Below are 23,467 nucleotides of genomic sequence, written 5' to 3'. Positions count from 1 at the left end.
AATAGTGGATCTTGACGCTGCCTGTCCATATCTTGGACCCTCTGGCAGTACAAACAAAACCTGTGTTTTGCGAACCTGAGTGGTCGCCCTTAAATAGATTCTGAACGCTCTTACTACATCAAGAGCTTTCTCTTCCCCAGATTAAGGCTTCTAGGGAGAAAGAAGGAAGAAATATCTTGGTTTAAATGAAAACCTGTTACCACTTTTGGTAAGAATTCAGGATGAGGACATCAAATCACCTCGTCCTTATACATGACGAAATATGGCTCTTACAAGACAGAGCCGTTAGTTCCAATACTCTTCTAGCAGAAGAAATGGCAAGCAAAAGATTATCTTTCTTGTCAAAGAACCAAGAGAATTTCTCGTGAGGTTCAAACGGCTGATTTAACAAAGCCGACAAGACCAATCTTAAATCCTAAGGATTTAGAGGTGACTTGATAAGGGGAATAAACTGTTACCATCTGAATGAGCTACGCACCAAGAGTGGGAAGCAAGAGGCCGTAGGAAAGGACATCGACATCAGCCTGGATCTGGCTCTTGATAAAAGTCGAGGCCAGCTTCATTTCAGATCCCATAAGCAGGAATCCTGCCTATTGACATACATCCTGGGGTGCCAACCCCTGGATCCATACCAAGAAACCTATACCTTCCAGATTCTATATTAAGTGACTCTGGAAGCCGGCTTCCTGGCATTAGTCAAAGTAGACACTACTGAAGGAGATCACCCACAATCTTTTATAGAGTGGGATTCAACAGTCAAACCTGTTAAACTCCTTGTCTGTAAAGTAGGATGAAATACCAGACCCTGTGCAAGAAGGTCTGACTATAATGGCAGAGTCCAAGGACTTCAACTGCCCTCCTTATGATCTCGATAAATTCAGATCTTCTGGGACCCGCTGAGGCCACCAGAATCACCTCCTTCTGTTCACTCATAGTGCTGTGGCTAAGCCGAATGGCAGTGCCACGATTGATAAAAATAATTTTATATTTCAAACCTCAGAGATTTTTGGTAAGTGGCAAACGTTGTAACATGGAGATATGCAACTCCCCTCCTTGCAGCCGATCGAATTATGAAAGGATCAGCTGTTTAAGTGCCGATTCAGATCTCCGAGATCTAGAGTGGGTCTTACCTCTCTACTTGGCTCTGGAACCTTAAAAGGTTTGAGCCAAAAACCCCTGTTCCACTAAGGGAATCTCTGATATCGCCGACTGGGATAACAGCTGATCCAGAGACCAGAAAGAGACACTTTCTTTCTCCTTTTTTTTCCTCTGGAACCTTAGGAGCATTCTTTGAGGAGACGGACACTCTTGCATAAGACTGGCACATCAGCAGCCCCAAGGACCCCACAGGCAGCACCCAAACAGGACCCGAACCCTCGGATCGAAAGCAGACTGGGCCATCCGGGCTCTAGAAACTCTAGATGTAACCTAGAGAAAAAAAAATCTCAGAAATCACTCTGCTCTTAACATTGTTCCTGCCAGACTTTGAGAATCGCAGGACCTTCCCCCTCACTCAAACAAGTGGGGGTGCTCCTTCATGAGAAGGCCTTAGCATTCTGCTTCATGGGCTTTCTGCCCCCAAGATCCTGGTGCTGTCCCTGGGAACTTTCTCCTGAACCTGACGATTGAGACCATTGAGACTGCCTAAAGGCAGATAGCCCAGGCATAGGAGAGGCTGCATGATTAAAGGAGAACTGTTTGAACCTCATTTTACTGGTAAAGAGAGCTTTACCCCTTTTGGATGTACTTATCCACTCTAAATAGTCATACCCCAGGAAGGGACACAGACTGGCTAAGGGTTTTCACCTGGTACTTCGGCTGACCAATATCTCAGCAACTGACCTCTGCAAAAATGCACTAGTCCAAGTATAAGCCATAAAGCTTCAATGATCAGGTCCTTCTAAGCATCTGTGAGACATGTGCTGATCAGGCAGAACTTTCAGGCATCTCACACCTGTTCCTTAACCCCTTGGAGTCCACATTCCAATGCATTGGCTTGACCTAAAATGTGCTCCACCACAATAGTGGAGCAGATGTTAAGGGGTTAATGGACTGAGCTACTCCAATTGCAGCCAGAACTGCAAAAGACATCTTGTCTTTAAAAGGAAAATCCAACTTTAACATCAGTGCATTATCCACTGGACATGTGAGACTCTGCTCACTGAGGTGATTGCAGCATTAATAGCTGGAACCCCCCCATTTCTTTCATAAAAATGTTCCAATTCAGAATACATAGCTATGCATTTTTAGTGCTTTTTGCATCTTGCAAACTTGCACTATAGAACTTGTCCATAGGACACCATGTTAAATGGACTCCCAGCTGGGGGAGGTTCAAATGAACTCTATTAGTGGTAGATACCTCAAGAGCCTGCGGCAGGCAACAAAAGGGTTAAGTAAAGGATTAGACTAACACCTGACTTGTGCGGCTACTCCCTACCTGTTGGGATCCTCTGAAGAGGAAAAAATAAGTATCTTCCAATATTTGGGAGGATCTACCTGATCCCCAGCCTCCTGCACCTCAACAAAAGTGCCCAGAGGACTAGATGGGAAACTGCTATGTTTAGTCCTACTCTGGAGAGACATAGCAATAATCTTTTAAATGGTAGAAGAAAAACCTGTTTGTATGAAATACAGGGACAGAAGTGTTCTACCCTTGACGGCTTCATCTGAATGGCCGTATTTTTCTTTTTAGACAGACATTCTTTTGGAAGGGTTTTTAGTTTGTTGTATACCATTAACCCCTTAGAACCCTCATAGCTTACATGACAAAGCAGAGGCAGTACCAGAAAAATAATGTTTCCCTTGCTAGGCTATTGTACAATACAATGCCTGTGTCAAACCTGTCAGCAACCACTCTGCTCTGTTCCTCCACCGCCATACTGCAGCTCTGCTTGTGTAGCTTAAAACACTTCCTCCAAGTGTGGCCGGCGTCTGACTCCGTTTAGCCACGCCCCCATGCAAAAATGCCCCCCCTTTTCAACTAGGGAATTAGATCAGACCCCCCTTCATACCTGAGGGCCTGAGCTGGCTTGAACGGAGAGGAGAGTGAAAGCTTCTGCTGTTTCCCGCGTCAGAGTGGTGAGTTCTCAATACAGCCTCCAGTGGTGACACAGACATTACATGACAACATAAATACATGGAAGGAGAGATTCCTTGCAGAAAATCTCCCCTACCTTTCCGCCGCAGGGCTTTATCAGAGATAAAAAGCCCAATCTTTGCCCTTCACGGTAGGCTCAGAGACCTTGAAAGGAAACCTTCAGGAACAGGGGTACACTCAGGTAATCCCGCAATCCTGGACCTGTGAGAAGACCCTGCCTTACTACCAAAAAGTACTGGATCCCAGGGCCCAGCTTAAAAGCATTTGCAAGCAAAACCTCGTGCCTTTGGACAACGAGGCCCGTGTACCATTCATTTAGTCCATTACAGAGACATCAGAACGGATCCGGTAAGGATGGCTGGCTCGCATCAAAGGATTACTGCCCGTGGAGCTCAGTACACACATCCTTACACGTGCCCAACACCTTAGACACTGGCGAAAAAACTGAGGATTTCCAGTAATGGGAGGGGTTATATGGGGGAAGTTTATGCCTTAAGGGGCGTGCCAGTGTCCAGCACCTGATATGCCGATATAACCCACATAGTTATTGCTATGGCTCTGTGTCCCCTGATGTAAGAAAAGAAAACATGGACTGATGGGCCCGCAGGGTTCCTAGGTCCTTCTCCTTCACTAGGCAAAATAAAACTGATGCTGCATGGCAGGCTGGGGGGTTGTTACCTAAGGTACCGCCCCTTGGGCGGAACTAAAAGTTCTGCTTTTTTCATAACATGTTATGCCTAGTCTTCTCCTAAAGGTGGCGTAACAACTCAATGGCTAAGAGAGGATTTGTGTCAGTCGGTGAACATAAGAGAAGTGCCATTTTAGTCTTAAAACTAAATTGAAATTTGCTGCTAAAATTAACACTGGACCACGCTGACTGGGAAATTCCTCCCGCTGAGACATTAAATTCGCTCAGGAGTGAATGGAGTCAGGTGGGGGAAGCAGTCCCCGCTGGGAGAAGACAGTGATTATTACTAGCAGCTATAGCAGCCATTCTAGCGACAATCGCATGTAAAAACAGTTAGGCTGGTTGTACCCAAGTTGATCAACTTGGCACATTTAGCCTGCCCATACACTCGGCCAGTTCCTGCTAAACTGGCTAAGATTCAAACCGACTATGGCCGGGTTTAGCCTATCCATGGGGAAAAGGGGAGCGGGTGAGCTTGGATAGGGAGCTAGTAAAATGGATTGGAATCCATAGATCTATGTGACCTAATTTGGAGTTAACAGGACCAGAAAAACTTCCCATGGCTGAAAGCATTAAAATGTAATTTGCATCACAATTTAATGCTGTATTTAGCTCTGAAATTATTTTCTTTGTGCAGTTTCAAGTAAAAGTAAAGGCCACATACAACCAATATGAACATCTTAGCTTTCACAGCAAACAGCAGTGATGGAAAGGTTTCTTCAAACATTGTTTAGTGCCTTAGCGTTTTGATGGAACTTCCTCTATTAAAAACAATAATATATTCAAAAGCTACACCATCAAAACAACAATGTAATCTCATCAAAAGATATCATGATGTTGGTAATCAAAAAGGCCACATTCTAATAACTCTTACCTGTTTTTTTGAGCTAGGCAAATTTTCCCACTGATGCACTATGTGGTTCATCTTTGCCTGCAAGACAATAATAGCATTAATAGTTTCTTCCTCTGTCTTGCTCTCTGCTGTTTTATTTATTTTTTGGCTTTTAAGCAGATAATACTATATATGGAAGAAGGGCTTAAACACTCTAAGACCTCCATAACTGCAAGAACAGCACAAGTTTTATTCCCAACCATACTTTGCTTAAAAAAATATAATAATAAATTCTAAAGTCTGCATATTATTGAATACAATATACTTCTTGTTGAATTGTGATAGCTGTGTGTATATATTATATATCTATTTTTTTTATAAAAACACACACACACACACACACACACACACACACACACACACACACACACACACACACACACACACACACACACACACACACTGGTCTGAGTGTTTCAAAAACTACTATTAAAAACTGCTACTATCTACGACAAAGAGAAAATATCCAGTTGTGGACAAAAATGCTTTGTTGATGTTAGAGGAGAAAGGGCAGACTGGTTTGAAATGATAGCAGGCAACATTAATTCAAATAACCACTCATTACAAGGTATGCAGAATACCATCTCTGAATTCACAACACATGAAACCTTGAAGCAGATGGGTTACAACAGCAGAAGACCACACCAGGTGCCACTCTTGTCAGCTAAGAACAAGAAACGGAGGTTACAATTGTCACAGGCTCAGCATAATTGGACAATAGAAGATTGGAAAAACAATGACTGGTCCGATGAGTCTCAATTTCAACTGCAACATAAAGATGTTAGAGTCAGAATTTGGCATAAATACCCTGAAAGCATGGATCCATCCTGCTAAGGTTCAGGCTGGTGGTGTAATGGTGTAGGGCAGAGGTCTCAAACTGGTGGCCCTCCAGCTGTTGAAAAACTACAAGTCCCATGAGGCATTGCAAGGCTGACAGTTAAGAGCAAGACTCCCAAAGGCAATGGCATGATGGGACTTGTAGTTTTGCAACATCTGGAGGGCCACCAGTTTGAGACCCCTGGTGTAGGGGATATTTTCTTGGTAAACTTTTGGGCTCCTTAGTACTTATTGAGCATCACATAAAAGTGATTGTAAAATAAAATTAGTTCACTGTACTCCAATGGCCTCCACAGTAACCATATCGCTATCCATTAGAACAACTTTGCGATGTGGTGGAATGGGAGATTCACATCATGGATGTGTAGCCACAAAAACTGCAGCAAATGCGTGATGCTATGTCAATATGGACCAAAATCTCTGAGGAATGTTTGCAATACCGTGTTGAATCTAAGCCACGAAGAATTAAGGTAGTTCTGAAAGCAAAAGGGAATCCAACTTAGTATTAGCAAGGGATACCTAAAAGTGGCTGGTAAATATGCGTGTGTATATTATATATCTCAGCATAAATGGGTGTACCCCAACAGATTTGTCAAAAAAACTTTTACTTTCCTTTCAGAATCAACATTTTCTATTGGACACTATACTACAAAATACTCCCACAAATGCGGGCAATTGATTTCAACCAAGACTTGTTAATTTGCGTGCGCGCGCGCACACACACACACACACACACACACACACACACACACACCAATAAAAAATAAAATAAAAATTTTCCTAACAAATTCATTCAAGACCATGTTGAAAAAAGGAATACCCCCAATGAAGCAGGAGCAAAGCTAAATTGTGGACAACAAAATCCTAACAATAATTCAACTACAGGCAATCTAATTATTAAACAGGTGTCCAGCAGACAGTTGATTATATACTTAAAGAAAACACTTTCCCATTCGATGGCACCACATGAAAGAGAAATGTCACAAGGCCTGAGAAAGAAAAATGTATTTACACAAGAAAGGCGAAGGCTACAAGAAGATCAGCAAAGCTTTACTTATCAGTCAGAATACTGTAGCAAAAGTGATACAAAAATTTAACAAAGATGGAACTGCAACCATCTCACAGAGATGTCCAGGCCGTTCACAGAAGTTAACACCTCGATAGGAGCATCTTCCGATGAGAAGCATTGAAGAAAATCGCCATCCAAGTTCACTGCAGTTAGCTAAAGAAGTAAAAAGCCAGACTGAAGCGATTGTTTCCTGTGACACAATGTGGCGAACATTGCAGAGGAATATAAAATAAAAAGGTTATGGCGCTAAACCCTATCAGTGGTGTGTTAAATTGACCTATCACCACAAACTGGTGTTATTTAAAAAGAAATGCTATTAACAATAGCGTGCAAAAATTTCCTAAAACAATTTTGTATATATCCTAAAAGTATATATGCTAAAAGTATATCCTTGAAAAAAAACCTAAAAAATATATGTGTCATCAATATTGAATCAACATGTGTGTTCCATCATAATTGAATCCAAAATAGATATTAAATTATCTTATACGTGTCAGCATACTATGAGTGAATACCAAAAATATAATAAACATTCATTTAGATATACAAAATGGTGAAAATGTTGTTAGTATCCAACAGTGTGCTAGTTCAGAAAAAACCGTGCAAATACGTGCAAAGAAAGTGCAAAAAAAGCGACTAGGGATCAGAACAACCAGGGATCAGAAATATGTTCAACCAATAATCGCATGAAGACGCATCTATGTCCAATATAAGTCCAAAGTTAATGTTTGGCTTAATAATACTGCCTCCTCAGACTATTGCTGTAATTGATGCGTAAAGTCAATAGGGAATATTTCATTCACTCGTGCAAACAGTGCGGGTCTTCAATTAGAAAACTTCATCCCCGGTGCGCCACTCAGTGCTATAGTGTGTAAATGCTCTCACCAGAATTAATGCCCCTTATGGGGCTGGATGGACCTTCACAATGTAAGCCACTGTGTTGCTCTCTGGCTGCTGCTGGTGCACTGGGTGAAGTTTCACTATTCCGTCCGTGTGGTCTCCAACGTTAATTATATATGAGAAAAGACATATCCATAGTGTAATACATTCTTAACCAGATCGTTCGTTTATTTGTATAAAGAACTACTCACATTTGACATTAAAAGCATATGCATGTGGAAAAAACTCAGCCGTTCGTCTCTATCCGTTCAAATTGGTTGAACATATTTCTGATCCCTGGTTGTTCTGATCCCTAGTCGCTTTTTTTGCACTTTGTTTGCACGTATTTGCACAGTTTTTTCTGAACTAGCACACTGTTGGATACTAACAACATTTTCACCATTTTGTATATCTAAATGAATGTTTTGGTATTCACTCATAGTATGCTGACACGTATAAGATAATTTAATATCTATTTTGGATTTAATTATGATGGAACACACATGTTGATTCAATATTGATCACACATATATTTTTTAGGTTTTTTTCAAGGATATACTTTTAGCATATATACTTTTAGGATATATACAAAATTGTTTTTGCACGATATTGTTAATAGCATTTCTTTTTAAATAACACCAGTTTGTGGTGATAGGTCAATTTAACACACCACTGATAGGGTTTAGCGCCATAACCTTTTTATTTTATACTCTTCATTTCCCTCTCCTCCCTACTAAGGAGGTGAGGGCTTCAGGCATAGGCAGCTCTAACCCAGCATATTTTCTTTTCCTCCTTCACTTCTTTTATATTTTTATCACATTGGAGATCTTGCTTTGTTTTTTTGGTTTTTCCATAGCGCGACTTTACTTATTTATTTATTGCAGAGGAATGCCATGCATGGGTGTCATCCATGAAGGAAGCCTTTTCTAAAGCCCAGTCACAAAAAAGCCTGCCTAGAATTTGCCAGGGCCCATGCTGAAAAAGAAGCAGACTACTGGGACTCTGTACTCTGGAGTGATGAGACCAAGATAAATGTTTTTTGGAACGGATGGCTTCAAAACTGTATGGCGTCGCAAAGGAGAGGAGTACAAAGAAAAATGCATGGTGCCTACAGTGAATTATGGTGGTGGCAGTTGCTTTCTGTGGGGCTGCATGAGTGCTGCTGGTGTCGGGGAGCTGCATTTCATTGATGGTATCATGAATTCACAGAGGTACTGCTCTATATTGAAGGAGAAGATGCTACCATCACCCCGTGCCCTTGGTTGTTATGCACTTTTCCAACATGATAATGATCCAAAACACACATTAAGGCCACTGTTGCATTTCTGAAAAAGAATAGGGTGAAAGTGATTCAGTGGCCAAGTATGTCTCCTGATCTGAACCCAATCGAATATCTATGGGGAATTCTGAAGAGACAAGTTGAGCATCACTCTCCATCCAGCATCCGGCTTTAAAAGAGGTAGTTCTTCAAGAATGGAAAAATGTTCATTCCATGCCTAGAAGACTAATGCCGCGTACACACGAGCGGACTTTTGAACATCCAAAGTCCGACGGAATGATTCAGTCAGACTATTCGATCGTGTGTAGGCTGCAACGGACTTTTGATTCGCCAAAGTCTGACGGACTTTAGAATATGGAACATGCTTCAAATTTTTCCGACGGAACTCCGCCGGACCCGGTCCCTCCGAAAAATTCGCTCGTGTGTATGCTATTCCGACTGACTAAAACCGACGCTAGGGCAGCTATTGGCTACTGGCTATGAACTTCCTTATTCGAGTCCAGTCGTACGTCATCACGTTCGAATCCGTCGGAGTTTAGTGTGATTGTGTGTGGCCAAGTCCGCTCAGTCGAAAAGTCCGTCAGAACTCTGTTGGAACTCCGACAGAACTCCTTCGGAGGTCTGTCGGACATAAGTCCTCTCGTGTGTACGGGGCTTTAGCGCTGTCCTTACAAAATTACAAAAATGAAGTAGTAGTTTTTGTTGTGGGGTGTATTCATTTTTGCATCAACTAATTTGAGAAAACCTGAAGATTTTGTAAATCGAAGTTATAATATTACCTTGCTTTCATGTATTGAGCTAAACAAATGTTCTATAAGACTCAGTTTTGTGAACATTTTGGAAATTGTTCTTGTATTCATTAACCACTTCCCGACCGCCGCACACACATTTACATCGGCAGAATGGCACAGACAGGCAAATGGGCGTACAGGTACGTCCCTTTAAATTTGCTGCTGTGACATTGCGTGCGCGCAGCCGGTGGTGTGCACCCGCGCCGGTCGGGACCTCCATGAGTCCGATCGTGGATCCCACGGACTCTATCGCCGCTGGGATACCCGCGATCGTCTCACGTGGAGATACTAAAGTAAACAAGCATCTCCCCATTCTGCCTAGCAACAGTGACACGGATCTCTGCTCCCTGTAATTGGAGCAGAGATCAGTAATGTGTACAACACAGCCACACAGTTAGCAACACACCCCTAGGACACACTTAACCCCTACACTGCCTAGTGGTTAACCCCATTCACTGCCAGTGTCATTTACACAGGATTCAGTGCATTTTTATAGCGCTGATTGCTGTATAAATGACAATGGTCCCAAAAACGTGTCAAAAATGTCGGATGTGTCCGCCATAATGTCGCAGTCACAATAAAAATCGCTGATCGCTGCCATTACTAGTAAAACAAAAATGATTAATAAAAATGCCATAAAATTATCCCCTATTTTGTAAACGCTATAACTTTTGCGCAAACCAATCAATTGCATATGTAGAATAATACGTATCAGCCGAAACTGAGGAAAAGAAAAAAAATTTTTTATACTTTTTTGGGATATTATAGCAAAATGTAAAAAATAATGTGTTTTTTCAAAATTGACGCATTTTTTTTTTATCGCGCAAAAAATAGAAACCGCAGGGGTGATCAAATAGCACCAAAAGAAAGCTCTATTTGTGGGAAAAAAAAGGACATCAATTTTGTTTGGGAGCCACGTCACATGACAATTCTCAGTTAAAGCGACACAGTGGCAAAACGCAAAAAGCGGTCTGGTCTTAAACCAGCAAAATGGTCCGGTCTGAAAGTGGTTAATATATTGAATAAAAATAGGACTTTTATAACAGCTTACCTGTAAAATCCTTTTCTTGGAGTACATCATGGGACACAGAGCACCATAGTAATCACTATGTGGGTATATAGGCACCTTCAGGTGATGGACACTGGTATACCCAATACAGGAGGTTCACTCCCTATATAACCCCTCCTCCTTCCAGGAGTACCTCAGTTTTTGTAGCAAAGCAATATACCTAAACCCCAAAAAGAGGGGAGGGACATCTGTGTCCCATGATGTACTCCAAGAAAAGGATTTTACAGGTAAGCTGTTATAAAAATTCTATTTTCTTTATCGTAAATTATGGGACACCGAGCACTATAGTAATCACTATGTGGGATGTCCCATAGCAATGTTATTTGAGGGGAGGGAGAGAAAACACGTAGGGAACCCCTAGACTTGAGGACTTCTACTGCTGCCTGCAAGTACACTGTGCCCAAAGACGATATCCTCATGCCTCCTCACATTCTCCTGAAAACTTGGTGAATGTATGTACTGAAGACCAGGGTGTGGCCTTACAGATCTGAGCCATGGAGGCCTGGTGATGCACTGCCCAAGAAGCACTAACCGCCCTGGTAGAGTGCTCTTTGACTTGAAAAGGTGGAATCTTACCCCTTAAATCATAAGTCTGAATTATAACCGGCCGAATCCACTTAGCGGCAGTGGATTTTGATGCTGCCTGTCCTTTCTTAGAACCGTCGGACAGAAAAAAAAATAAGACATCAGTCTTCCCAATCTGAGCAGTCGTTTTTAAATAAATAGACTTTGACTGCCCTCACTACATCAAGACAATGTAGTGACTACTCTTCCCTGGAACATGGTTTTGGAAAAAACTATGGCAGCACAATAGCTTTGTTCAGGAGATTACTTTTGGCAAAAAACCTCTCTCATCAAGTATGGCTCTTTACAAGAAAGAGCAGCCAATTCTGAAACCCCAGCTTCCTTGTCAGGACTAAGGGAATATGCTGTATCGGTTCAAATGGCCTTTTTTCTAACACTGACAAAACTAAATTCAAGTCCCAAGGGCTCAAAGGTCATTTAACTGATGGATTAATCCGCATCACCACCTGTATAAAACCCCAGACTAAAGAATGTGTAGCAAGCGGTCTTTGAAATAAGACAGATAAAGCTGAGACTTGGCCTTTAATAGTACTCAAGGCCAACTTCATCTCTAACCCTAATTGTAAAAAGGCAAGAATTCTGCCTATATCTCCGAGGGTGCCAACCCTTGGATTCACACCAGGAAACATAAGCCCTCCAGACTCTATAATATATAGTTCTGGAAGCTGACTTCTGTGCATTAATCAAAGAGATAACTGACCCGGAAAGCCCACGTTTCTTCAGAATGTGGCTTTTAATAACCAAGCCATTCAATTTAGTGTTCGTAAAGTAGGTTGGAATATCGGCCCCTGTGAGAGTAGGTCTGGGCGTAATGTAAGGGACCATGGATCCTCCACTGCCATCTTTACGATTTCTGCATATCATGACCTTCTGGGCCATGCTGGGGCTACCAGAATTACCGGCTTTCTTTCCAGCTTGATCTTGCAAAGAAGCTGTGACAGCAACTAAGATAAAAATGTAATTTAGTGAAACCAACCCCATGGGGTACACATCTGTCTTGCATGCGAGTGAATCCCTTGTTCTTGACATAAAGTTGACTAATTACATGTTGAACCTGGACGCCAAAAGATCTAAGTCCGGGATCCCCCATCCTTGGCATTTAACCAGAAAGATTCCAGGGTGAAGGAGCCACTCCCCCAGGAATAACTGCTGGTGACTGCTGATAGGCAAAGGACATCCCTCTTCACTCAAGCTAGCATCTGTCATTACCAGTTTCCAGTAACTGGTATGAAGGTTTTTTCCTTCTGCAGATTCCCGGACACCGAGCACCAACTGAGGCTCTGGCACCTTTGGGGACAGCCGCATTGGCAAATCTAAAGCTTGAACTGTTTTGTTCTAATCAGGCAGGATACTGTTTTGAAACAGTCCTGAATGGAACTGGGAATAGGGAACCTCTTCGAATGAGGCCACCATATTTCCTAAGAACCTCATGCAAAGGTGAATGGAGGAATCTCTTTTCAACCTGACCATCTGCACCAACTCTCTTATGGCATTGATCTTGCCTGAAGCAAGAACGCCTTCTTCTGGACTGTAGACTGTCAGACTTCTGAGTATTGCAGAAGTCTCCCCCCCCCCCCCACTCTGGCAAGGGGGAAGGGCGCCTCTTGATAGCGAGGCTTTAGAATTCTGCAGATATCCGGCCCCAGGTCTTCTATGCCTGGTCCTGACCCTGAGGCTTTCCTCTAGAGTCCGACAGTGGAGGCCTTCCCCACTGCCTAGAGGCAGATGCCCCTGGAACAGGGGAAAGAGAGTCAGTTTAAATGAAGGACATTTTTATTTTATTTTGACTGGCAAAAGAGTACTCTTCTCACTAGAAATCGTTTGGATTTGTCCAAATCATCCCCAAGTAGTCGATCCCATTGAAAAGGCAAACTAGTCAGAAGCCTTTTTCAAAGTGCTTCGGCTGACCAATCTTTTAACCACAGGGTCCTATGCATGTGTACTAGCACAAGCGCATGACGCCTGGTGAATAGAATCTTCCATGGCGTCTATGACAAAACATAGCGCCCTTGGTAGTTGGGCCTGTCTAAACTGGTCCTTTAGGGACTGACAGATGCCTATTGCAGCGACTGCAGTCTGAGTAACAGCCCCACCAAGGAAAAATAGGATTTTAAAAAGGAACTTCAACCTTTTATTTGTTGGATTTTTATTTGCATTTGCCATTAATGTCTAAATTGCTGGCAACAAAAGTGAGTAGACCCCTAAGTGAAAATGTCCAAATTGGGCCCAAGTAGCCATTTTCCCTCCTCGATGTAATGTGACTTGTTAGTGTTACAAGGTCTCAGGTATGAATGGGGAGCAGGTGTGTTAAATTTGGTATTATAGCTCTCACTCTCTCATACTGGTCACTGAAAGTTCAACATGACACCTCATGGCAAAGAACTCTCCGAGGATCTGAAAAAAAAGAATTGTTGCTCTACATAAAGATGGCCTAGGCCAGTGATGGCGAACCTTGGCACCCCAGATGTTGTGGAACTACATTTCCCATGATGCTCAGGCACTCTGCATTGTAGTGGAGCATCATGGGAAATGTAGTTCCAAAACATCTGGGGTGCCAAGGTTCGCCATCACTGGCCTAGGCTATAAGAAGATTGCCAAGACACTGAAACTGAGCTGCAAAACTGTGGCCAGGAACGCTCCACTATTTATGGTGCAGACAGGGGCTCCAACTGTAGAGATTTCCGCACCAGGTGGATTAGATCAAACATCTGCGATCTTGGGGGCCTCTCAAGTTGGAAGAACCAGCTGTGGACCCGTTATGCTCGAATGGCCAAGGTGACACCAAGTCACGTCAGGATTTCCTGCTTGACTTTCTCATAGTCTCCCGCTTTTGCCGACTCCAGATCATAGTAGGCCACCTGCGGTTCTCCAGAAAGTAAGGGGGTGACCAGTCCCGCCCACTGGGTTTCACGCCAATCTTCCCTCTCAGCGGTCCATTCAAACCTTAGCAGAAAGGCCTCTGCATCATCTGCAGTCATCTTAGAAACAAAGCGACCCACATGGATGGCTGAGGGCTTGTCTCCAACATCATCAATTTTAGCAGATGACACCTGTGCTAACGTCTCCACAACCGCAGTCAGGGTTTTCCTATCCGCTTTTGCAGCAGTGGCTAGCTGTTCAAGCAGCCTCTGCAATTGCTCCTGTTGGCGCAGTGCCTTGGTTTGCTCCTGTGCGATAGCGATGGCTTGCTGTTGTGCAGCGTTGGATAACACCAATTGTTAGAGGATTTCCTCCATGTTTAGTTACAGTAGGTACTGTCCTTTTAAGTAGTAACTCACAACAGCTGGTCACAGCCTCCACCATATGTAACCTGGGGGACAGGTAGGTGGTACAAAGCTCCCTGGGATAAGCAGTCTTTCAGGCACAGATACCAAATCCATTGAGGTAGTAACAAAAAGTGTGGTGTTTATTGGCGATGTATACAAATCTATATACAGTTGCTGTACAGTGTTTAACCACTTGCTTACTGGGCACTTAAACACCCTTCCTGCCCAGACCAATTTTCAGCTTTCGTTGCTCTCACACTTTGAATGACAATTACTCAGTCATGCAACACTGTACCCAAATGAATTTTTTGTCCTTTTTTTCCCACAAATAGAGCTTTCTTTTGGTGGTATTTGATCACCTCTGGGGTTTTTATTTTTTGCGCTATAAATGAAAAAAAATTGTGACAGAATTATGCAAATTATTACTTTTTCTTCATAAATTTTGGCCACAATTTATACTGCTACATATCTTTGGTAAAAATAACCCAAATTAGTGGATATTATTTGGTCTTTATGAAAGTTAGAGAGTCTACAAGCTGTGGTGCGAATCGCACAAAATTGATCACATCTGATGTACTGGTGGCCTATCTCGCTTCTTGTGACCCGAACAAGTCAGAAAAGTACAAATACCCCCCAAATGACCCCTTTTTGGAAAGTAGACATTCCAAGGTATTTAGTAAGAGGCATGGTGAGCTTTTTGATGTTATTTTTTTCCCACAATTCTTTGCAAAATTAAGATTTTTCATTTTTTTATTTTTCTCCACAAAATTGTCATTGTAATAGGTTATTTCTCTCACATGGCATGTGTATACCACAAATGACACCCCCAAAAAAATTCTGCTAATCCTCCTGAGTATTACAATACCACGTGTGTGGGACTTTTTCACAGCCTGCCCACATAGAGAGGCCCAACATGCAGGGAGCGCCATCACGTGTTCTAGGAGCATAAATTACACATCTAACTTGTTGACTACTTATTACACTTTTGAAGGCCCTGGAGCACCAGGACAATGACACTGATGACAGATGGCACTGATACGTAGCAATGATGACACTTATAAGTGGCACTGATGATAGATGGCACTAATATGTGGCACTGATGACACGTGGAAATTTATACGTGGCACTGAAGACACGTGGCACTAATACGTGGCACCGATGACAGATGGCACTAATACGTGGCACCAATGACGCGTGACACTGATGACAGATGGCACTGATGAGTGCCACTGATGACACGTGACACTGACAACAGATGGCACGTGACACTGACAGGTGGCACTGATGACAAATGACACTGATACGTGGCACTGATGACAGATGGCACTAATACGTGGCACTGATGACAGATGGCACTATGTGGCACTGATGACAGATGGCACTGGGGACAAATGGCACTGGGGGCAGGTAGCACTGGGGTGGATGGCACTTTTTTTGATTTTTTTTTTTTACACTGAAGGCCGCTGCATCTCTCCCTTCTCACACTTTGTCTGTGTGAGGAGGGAGAGCGGCGCTGAGAGATGATCTCATATGTTTACATATGAGATCATCTCCCATTGGACACGCCGATCGCGCTTCAAATGGCCGCTGTGATTGGCCGTATACAGCGATCTGTGTTTGCCTGTCCCCGGGGGACACGGCAAACACAGAACTTCCCCGATGCGCGGCGGCGCGCATTGCGGAAGTAAACAACAGGACGTCCACGGACGGCCACCCGGACGAAAGCGCCTGCTCTACAGCCGACATTCGGCTATAGGGCGGGCGCGAAGAGGTTAAGAAAGCAAACATAACAAAAATAGTCAAATACCTAGCCGTGCCTTGGCACTAACTATACAATATATATATAGGCCCCAACTATCAGGTTGAGCAAGCCTACAGCTTGTCAGTTTCCACAGATACAGCTTTATACTAACCTTTTGCTCTCACAGACCAGTGTTGTCTGTGTTTCCCAGGCAGAGAGCGAAGACTGTCTGTCACAGGTGGGTTTAAACTGTCCTGGGGGAGAGGACCAAGATTCAAACTGGATCGTGGATCACAGATCCATGTGAGGAGCTTGGGAGTTCTCCAAGGATTTTCTCTGACACTCCCCCTTCTCTGACACTCCCCCTTCTCTGACACCCCACCTTTGACCTGGAGAATCTGGGAGGGAGAGCTCTGACAGAGATCCCCAGTGAAGTGCCGAGATCATCCCTTCAATAACTGACAATTTCTGTTTCTATAAATTACAAATTCTCTGTGTGCTGACATGGTCAGCGGAGAGCATGTTCTCCGCTCATCATCTCAGTATAATAAACCAATAATGATCTAAGATGAGCTGCAATCATCAGAATCATAGCTCATCTCAGTTTCATAAAATGGACACAATAGTGAGCACCCTGGTACTGATATTTGGCATATTCTGACTTGGTTAGATATTGGACCATGTTGCTTTTAATATACTGGGTTTCTTGTCAAGATTTTTATAATTCGCAAGGATACGCAATTTATATGTGTAAATATTCAGCATATAAATGTATTCATAAAGACTTTCCTGTAATACCCTCAGAAACAAGCACTATGTTTTGCATACACTTACTGAAAAAGTATTGCCTTCAGTCTCATTGTAATTTTCTGCCAGGAAGATTGCGAAGGCATTAACATTTCTTTTGGGTTTCCCAAGTAATTTTGATTCCTAGATAATAAAATATAACAAACTGAATTCAGTAAACTAAAGGATACAGTTAAAACAGTTCATAACACAGCTTTACTTATTTAATAGATGTGTACCTGGTAAATGTAGACAATAATAATTGCTTATGAATGTAACAAACCCTAGTCACATTGTCTTCTTAAATGGTACCTTGCTGTTCAACAAAAAGGATCTTAAGAAGACTCGATCAGTTAAAAAAAAAAATAATAAAAAAAAAATTCCAAAACAATATACTAGTTCCCTGCAATTGAAGAGAAAACATATTAATCTCTGAGGGGACCGGTGTCTCCTAGCTTAACTCCATTTCAGTGCTGCAGCCTCAATCAGATCCTTTAGCATTCAACATTTCTGGAAGTGTTGGATGCCTATGTATCCTTTTCTGTCTGCTTTGGTTCTTTCCCTTGACCCCTACACTACTACAGCACAGTAATGATGTAGGGAATTAGAGGATAGAACCACAATGTGCAGTGAAGGCGGCATCCAATACTTACAGAAATGTGAATGCTGACAAGCCTGAGGAAAGCTGCAGTGCTGAAACTAGGTAAATAGGCGAAACAGGCAGCTGGAGATGTGCGCATAATCCCTCTTCTATTACAGAGACATGCCAATTGATTTTATTTTTTATTTTTTTTTAACTGAAGGCAAAGGTCTATACAAACAGTGCATAATGCATAAAGAAAGCACCATGTGCCATTCCTACATAACTGAAGTTATTTTTCCCCTGGTCAACAGTTGGATTCAAAACTATTTGCATGTTATGGTCTGTTCATACTGCTTTGAATAAAAAAAAAAAGTAGGATTACTTTTAGGCTTACCTGTAAAATCATTTTCTTGGAGTACATCATGGGACAGAGCACCATAGTAATCACTATGTGGGTATATAGGCACCTTCAAGTGATGGACACTGGTACCCAATTACAGGAAGTTCACTCCCTATATAACCCCTCCCCCTACCAGGAGTACCTCCGTTTTTGTAGCAAAGCAATATACCTAAACCCAAAAAGATGGGAGGGACCTCTTTGTCCCATGATGTGCTCCAAGAAAAAGCTTTTACAGATAAGCCATTAAAAAAATCCTATTTCCTTTATCGTACATCATGGGACACAGAGCACCATAGTAATCACTATGTGGGATGTCCCTTAGCAATGCTATTTGAGGGAGATACAACCTGTAGGGTACCCCCAAACTTAAGGACCTATACTGCTGCCTACAGCACACTGCGCCCAAAGGCGATATCCTCATCCCTTCTTACATGCACCTGATAAAACTTGTTGAATATATGTACTGAAGATCAGGTTGCGGCCTTACAGATCTGAGCCATGGAGGCCTGGTGACACACTGCCCAAGAAGCACTAACTGACCTGGTAGACTGCACTTTGACTTGAAAAGGTGGAATTTTACCCCTTAAATCATAAGTCTGAATTATAAACTGCCGAATCCACTTAGTGACAGCGGATTTCAACGCTGCCTGTCCTTTCTTAGGGCCTTCTGTCAGAACAAATAAGACATCAGCCTTCTTTAAATAGACTTTGACCGCTCTCACCTCATCAAGACAATGCAGTGGCTTCTCTTCACTGGAACATGGTTTTGTAAAAAACAATGGCAGGACAATATCTTGGTTCAGGTTGAAACGGAAGAGACCAATTTTGGCAAAAAAAATTGGATTTTGTGTACTCACCGTAAAATCCATTTCTCTATAATTCACCGACCGACACAGTTTCTCTCTGTAACTAAATGGGCTGTATAGCCTGCCATTAGGAGAAACTAGGCAAAATTGTTACACAATACACAGAACTTTAATCCTGCCCCAGGGGGGCAGGCCCCCTGCTATCAACCCTCCTCCTGCTCCCAGCAGCTTCAGTACATCAACAAGCGGTACAATGTAGAAAACAAGGAGGGGTGGGTGCTGTGTCGGTCGGTGAATTATAGAGAAAAGGATTTTACGGTGGAGTACAAAAAATCCTATTTTCTCTTATATTCACTGACTGGCACAGCTCCTCTCTGCAACTAAATGGGACGTCTCCAAGCAGTGCCAAACGAGGAGTGGGAAAAAACAGCATAAAAACTTCATCCACCATGGCAATTGGGAACTAGTGAAACGCACAAAAAAACAGCAGTGTGTGGAAAAAACACTATATAACCGGGTATCCTCAACAGGAGTGATCCCCAAGACTGCAACATTACGGAAGTAATGCAATAGTGCATTAACCAAAACAGTACTGCGTTTTTATCGAAAAACCAGGAAAAGAATTCAATTGCAACTACATGGCCGCCTGCAAAACTTTGCGGCCAAAACAGGCATCAGCCGATGCACTGACGTCTACCTGGTAAAACTTGGTAAAGGTATGGACAGACGACCAGGTCGCCGCCTTACACACCTGAGCGACAGACGCTTGGTGTCGGAAGGCCCAAGACGTTCCGATTGCTCTTGTAGAGTGGGCCGTGACTGGAAAGGGAAAAAAAAAAAAATATATCGTATTAGTATTGGTGCAGCAATACACCAACACCTTTGCAGCCATTGTGCTACATGCTGGGTGTTTGGTGTGCTGCATGTACCTATAAGAAGGGATGGGCTCCCCTTCAGTCCACCTGACCTCATCTATCCATTAGAATGCATATGCCTCCACTGTGGGGACACTCATACTTTAGTGTTAGGACCACAGATACAAGGGTGCCTTGAAGAGGCTCTGTGGCTTACGCATCATTTGCAAATGCGTGCGGACTAAACCCCTGTTTTTAACGTACTGTTAGACAGGTCAATTTGGTTGTCTGCGAGCTGGTGGAAAGTAAGCTTGGATTTTTCCTGGGCAATTCCCCAGGCCTTGTTGTTACGTGACTGGAAAAGAAGGCACCTGCCCCTTCAATGCGTAGGCTTGGACTACAATCTGTCTGATCCACCTGGAAATGGTGGCCGACGAGACCGCCATGCCCTTCTTAGGACCAGCCCCCGAAACAAACAGTGAGTCTGACTTCCGAAAGGAAGCTGTGGCAGACAATTACACCTTCAGAGCCCTAACCACATCCAAAGCATGAAGGGCCACCTCCTTGAGGTGCTTCGGCTTAGGTCACAATGATGGCAATACAACGTCCTCATTGATATGAAAGGCCTTAGGTAGAAAGGACGGTTGCGGACGCAACAACACCGCAACACCACCTTATCCCTGTGGATGACCAGATAAGGCGACTTGCAGGACAAGGCTGCCAGTTCCGAAACCCTCCTGGCCGATGTGATAGCCACCAGAAACACCACCTCCTGTGAAAGGGTCAGCAGAGGAAGCTTCCTGATATTTTCAAACGGCGGCTTCTGAAGTGCCCGACAACACCAGGTTCAAATCCCACGGAGGTAACAGAGGACGCACCGGAGGGACTATATGTCGCTCCCCCTGCACAAAGGTACTCACTAATGAGTGAGACGCCAGGGGTCTTTGAAAAAGGACAGCCAGAGCTGAAATCTGCCCCTTGATGGTGCTCAACGCCAACCTCTGGTCTACACCTTGCTGAAGAAACAGCAGGATCCTTGATATAGAGAAGGAGCGCAGATGCCACCCTTTCTCCTCACACATGGAGATGTAGACCTTCCAAGTACGATGGTATATCTTCCTGGAAGAAGATTTCCGTGCCCTCAGCATAGTAGGAATCACTGAGTCCGACAGACCCCTGTTCCTCAATACCTGGCTTTCAATAGTCAGGCCGTTAAAGCCAGCGATGGTAAAGCAGGGTGAAGGATTGGACCTTGAGATAGGAGGTCCTCTCTCAACGGCAGTCACCAGGGAGCGTCTACCACCAGGCACACCAGGTCTGCATACCAGGCCCGCTGAGGCCAAACTGGGGCAACCAGGATTACTGGAATCCCCTCGGCTTCCACTCTCAGAGCCAGACGAACTGCCTGAAAATCTAGGATGTTGATGGGCATGGCTCTTTTGGTTCTTTTCCACTGTCCTTGGACAGTTATCTTCTCTAGTACTGCTCCCCAGCCTGAAGGGCTGGCATCTGTCGTTACCACTTTCTAGATAACTGGCCTGAAGGATCTTTCTTTCAGCAGATTCTGGGTTAGTAACCACCAACTAAAGCTTTGGGCCACCTTTGGGGACAGCTGCTTTAGCAAGTCTAAAGCTTGAATCGTTTTGTTCCACGCAGACAGGATACGGGTTTGCAACAGTCTCAAATGGAACTGGGCATAGGGAACCGCTTCAAATGAAGCCACCTTTCCTAACAACCTCATGCAAAGGTGAATGGAGGGATCTCCTTTTGACCTAACCATTCGCACCAGCTCTTTTATGGAGTTGATCCTTGCCTGAGGTAAGAACACCTTTTTCTGGGCTGTCTATGATCAGACCCAAGTACTCCAGCCTTTTCAGCGGTTTTAAGGAAGACTTCTCTAGGTTGAGAATCCAACCCAGACATTCCAGGTAACTGGTTGTAATGCGCATGCTTTGCTCCAAACGAGCCACAACTGGTCTATTAGCAATAGATTGTCTAGTTATGCCAAGACTGCTATGCCCTGTGCCCTTAACCTTGCTAGAGGTGGGGCCAGGACGTTTGTAAACACCCGGGGTGCTGTAGCTAGCCGGAAGGACAAGGTTACAAACTGGAAATGCTGCTGTTCTACCTCGAACTGCAAAAACCTTTGGTGAGCGGGAAACATAGGGGCATGCAGATATGCATCCCTGATGTCGATAGACGCCAGAAGTTCTCCTAGTAGGATAGACATCACTGACCTGATCGACTCCATGTGAAAGGAGATCTTCAGGAACCGATTTAGACTCTTTAGATCTAGAATAGGTCTGACATCTCCATTTAGTTTTGGTACCATAAAGAGGTTTGCATAAAACCCCAAACTTGCTCTTCTATGGGGATTTGTATGATCACCCCCTGAGCCAGTAATCAGTCTAGTGCCCAAAACAGAGATCACCTTTTCCCTGGATCTTTGGGAACGTTTGACCTCAGAAAACAAGAGAGTGGAAACTCCTGAAATTATAGTTTGTACCCTAGGGACACCGCAGAGATGACCCATCTGTCCTGAATTTCCTCTTGCCAGACTTCTGAGTATTGCAGAAGTCTTCGCCCCACTCTGGCGAGGGGGGTCACCCCTTCATGGGGATGCTTTGGAATTCTGCTTTGCAGGTTTCCGCCCCCAGGGCTTCTTTTGTGCCTAGGCCTGACCCCGAGGGTTTCCTCTAGAGTCTGACGGCAGAGGCCATTGCCTAGAGGCGGATGCCCCTGGCGCAGGAGACGAAGTCCACTTAAATGAAGGGTGTTTATACTTTCTTTTGACTGGCAAAAGAGTACTTTTGCCACTAGAAATCATTTGGATGCATTTGTCCAAATCATCCCAAAAATAGCCGATCCCCATGAAAAGGAAAACCAGTCAGAAGCTTTTTGCATGGTGCTTCAGCTGACCAATTTTTCAACCACAGGATCCTACGCATGTGTAATAGCACAAGCGCAAGGCGGGATGCCTGGTGAATAGAATCTTTCATGGCGTCTTTGGCAAAACATAATGCCCTTGGCAGTTCAGCCAAATCCTGGGCTTGTTGTGCAGGAACCTCCTTAAAGGACCTGTCTAAACTGGTCCTTTAGGGACTGACAGATGCCTATTGCACTGAGTAATGGCACCTGCCAAGAAAAAGGATTTTAACAGGAATTCCAACCTTTTATCTGTTGGATCCTTAAGCAACTAGACTTATTCACACTGGAAATTGTCAACTGCTGGTACATTCCATTTTTTGGTGAATTTTTCCTCCATGGGATAGAGTGCTGTGAATCTCTTTGGAGGGAGAAAATGCTTATCCGCATGAAATTCGGCATAAATAAGCTGTTCTAGTAATGCATGGACAGGAAATGCATGCAAAGGCTGTGAAGGTATTAAGGAACCTAAAGAAGAAATAGAACTTTCAGCTGACTCCGTTAGGGGTAGCTTGAAAGTGGAACAAACCACCTCCATAAGAGATTGTACCAGCAATATCTCAGATTGCGAGGCTGAAAAAGTTACATCCACTGTTGTCTCCTCTGCGAGGAGTAATTGGTTTGCCTTTCCTCCTGAGGGTAACACTTCATCTTCTACCCACTGTTCCCTTGGTAATGCGTCTGAGGTGCGGGAGGGGGCTCTAACACGCTTCCTATCCTTTTGGATGGAGGATGCTATTAAAGCCGCTAATATTCCTTCTAGGCCCTGCAGGGCGGAGGAGACTGCATTTTCAGTCATGTATACAGGGGCTTAGATGTGAGAAACAGCTGCACCACCAATTGGTTCCAATGATTGTTTCCAAATCTGAAAACTAGCGTTGTATCTCCCTTCCACCAGGGGGGAAAAACTATGTTGTTCT

The 23,467-nt window shown here is 43.7% G+C and overlaps 1 protein-coding gene across 1 annotated transcript in view; it reads right to left on the bottom strand.

Moving 5' to 3' along the window:
- The window catches only part of TFAM (transcription factor A, mitochondrial), a 102,829-nt gene that overhangs the window by 7,178 nt on the left and 72,184 nt on the right, over window positions 1–23,467 (bottom strand). Inside the window, exons 5-6 of the mRNA XM_077454165.1 lie at window positions 17,028–17,123; window positions 4,660–4,716 (exon numbers count right to left, since the gene is read on the bottom strand). Coding sequence (XP_077310291.1) covers window positions 4,660–4,716; window positions 17,028–17,123 — 153 coding nt within the window. The remainder of the gene's footprint in view (window positions 1–4,659; window positions 4,717–17,027; window positions 17,124–23,467) is intronic.

Source organism: Lithobates pipiens, unplaced genomic scaffold (genome assembly GCF_037356315.1).
Source record: "Lithobates pipiens isolate NorthernLeopardFrog02 unplaced genomic scaffold, aLitPip1_a1.2 Scaffold_25, whole genome shotgun sequence".
NCBI lineage: Eukaryota > Metazoa > Chordata > Amphibia > Anura > Ranidae > Lithobates > Lithobates pipiens.
This window is presented reverse-complemented; position numbering and strand designations above follow the sequence as displayed.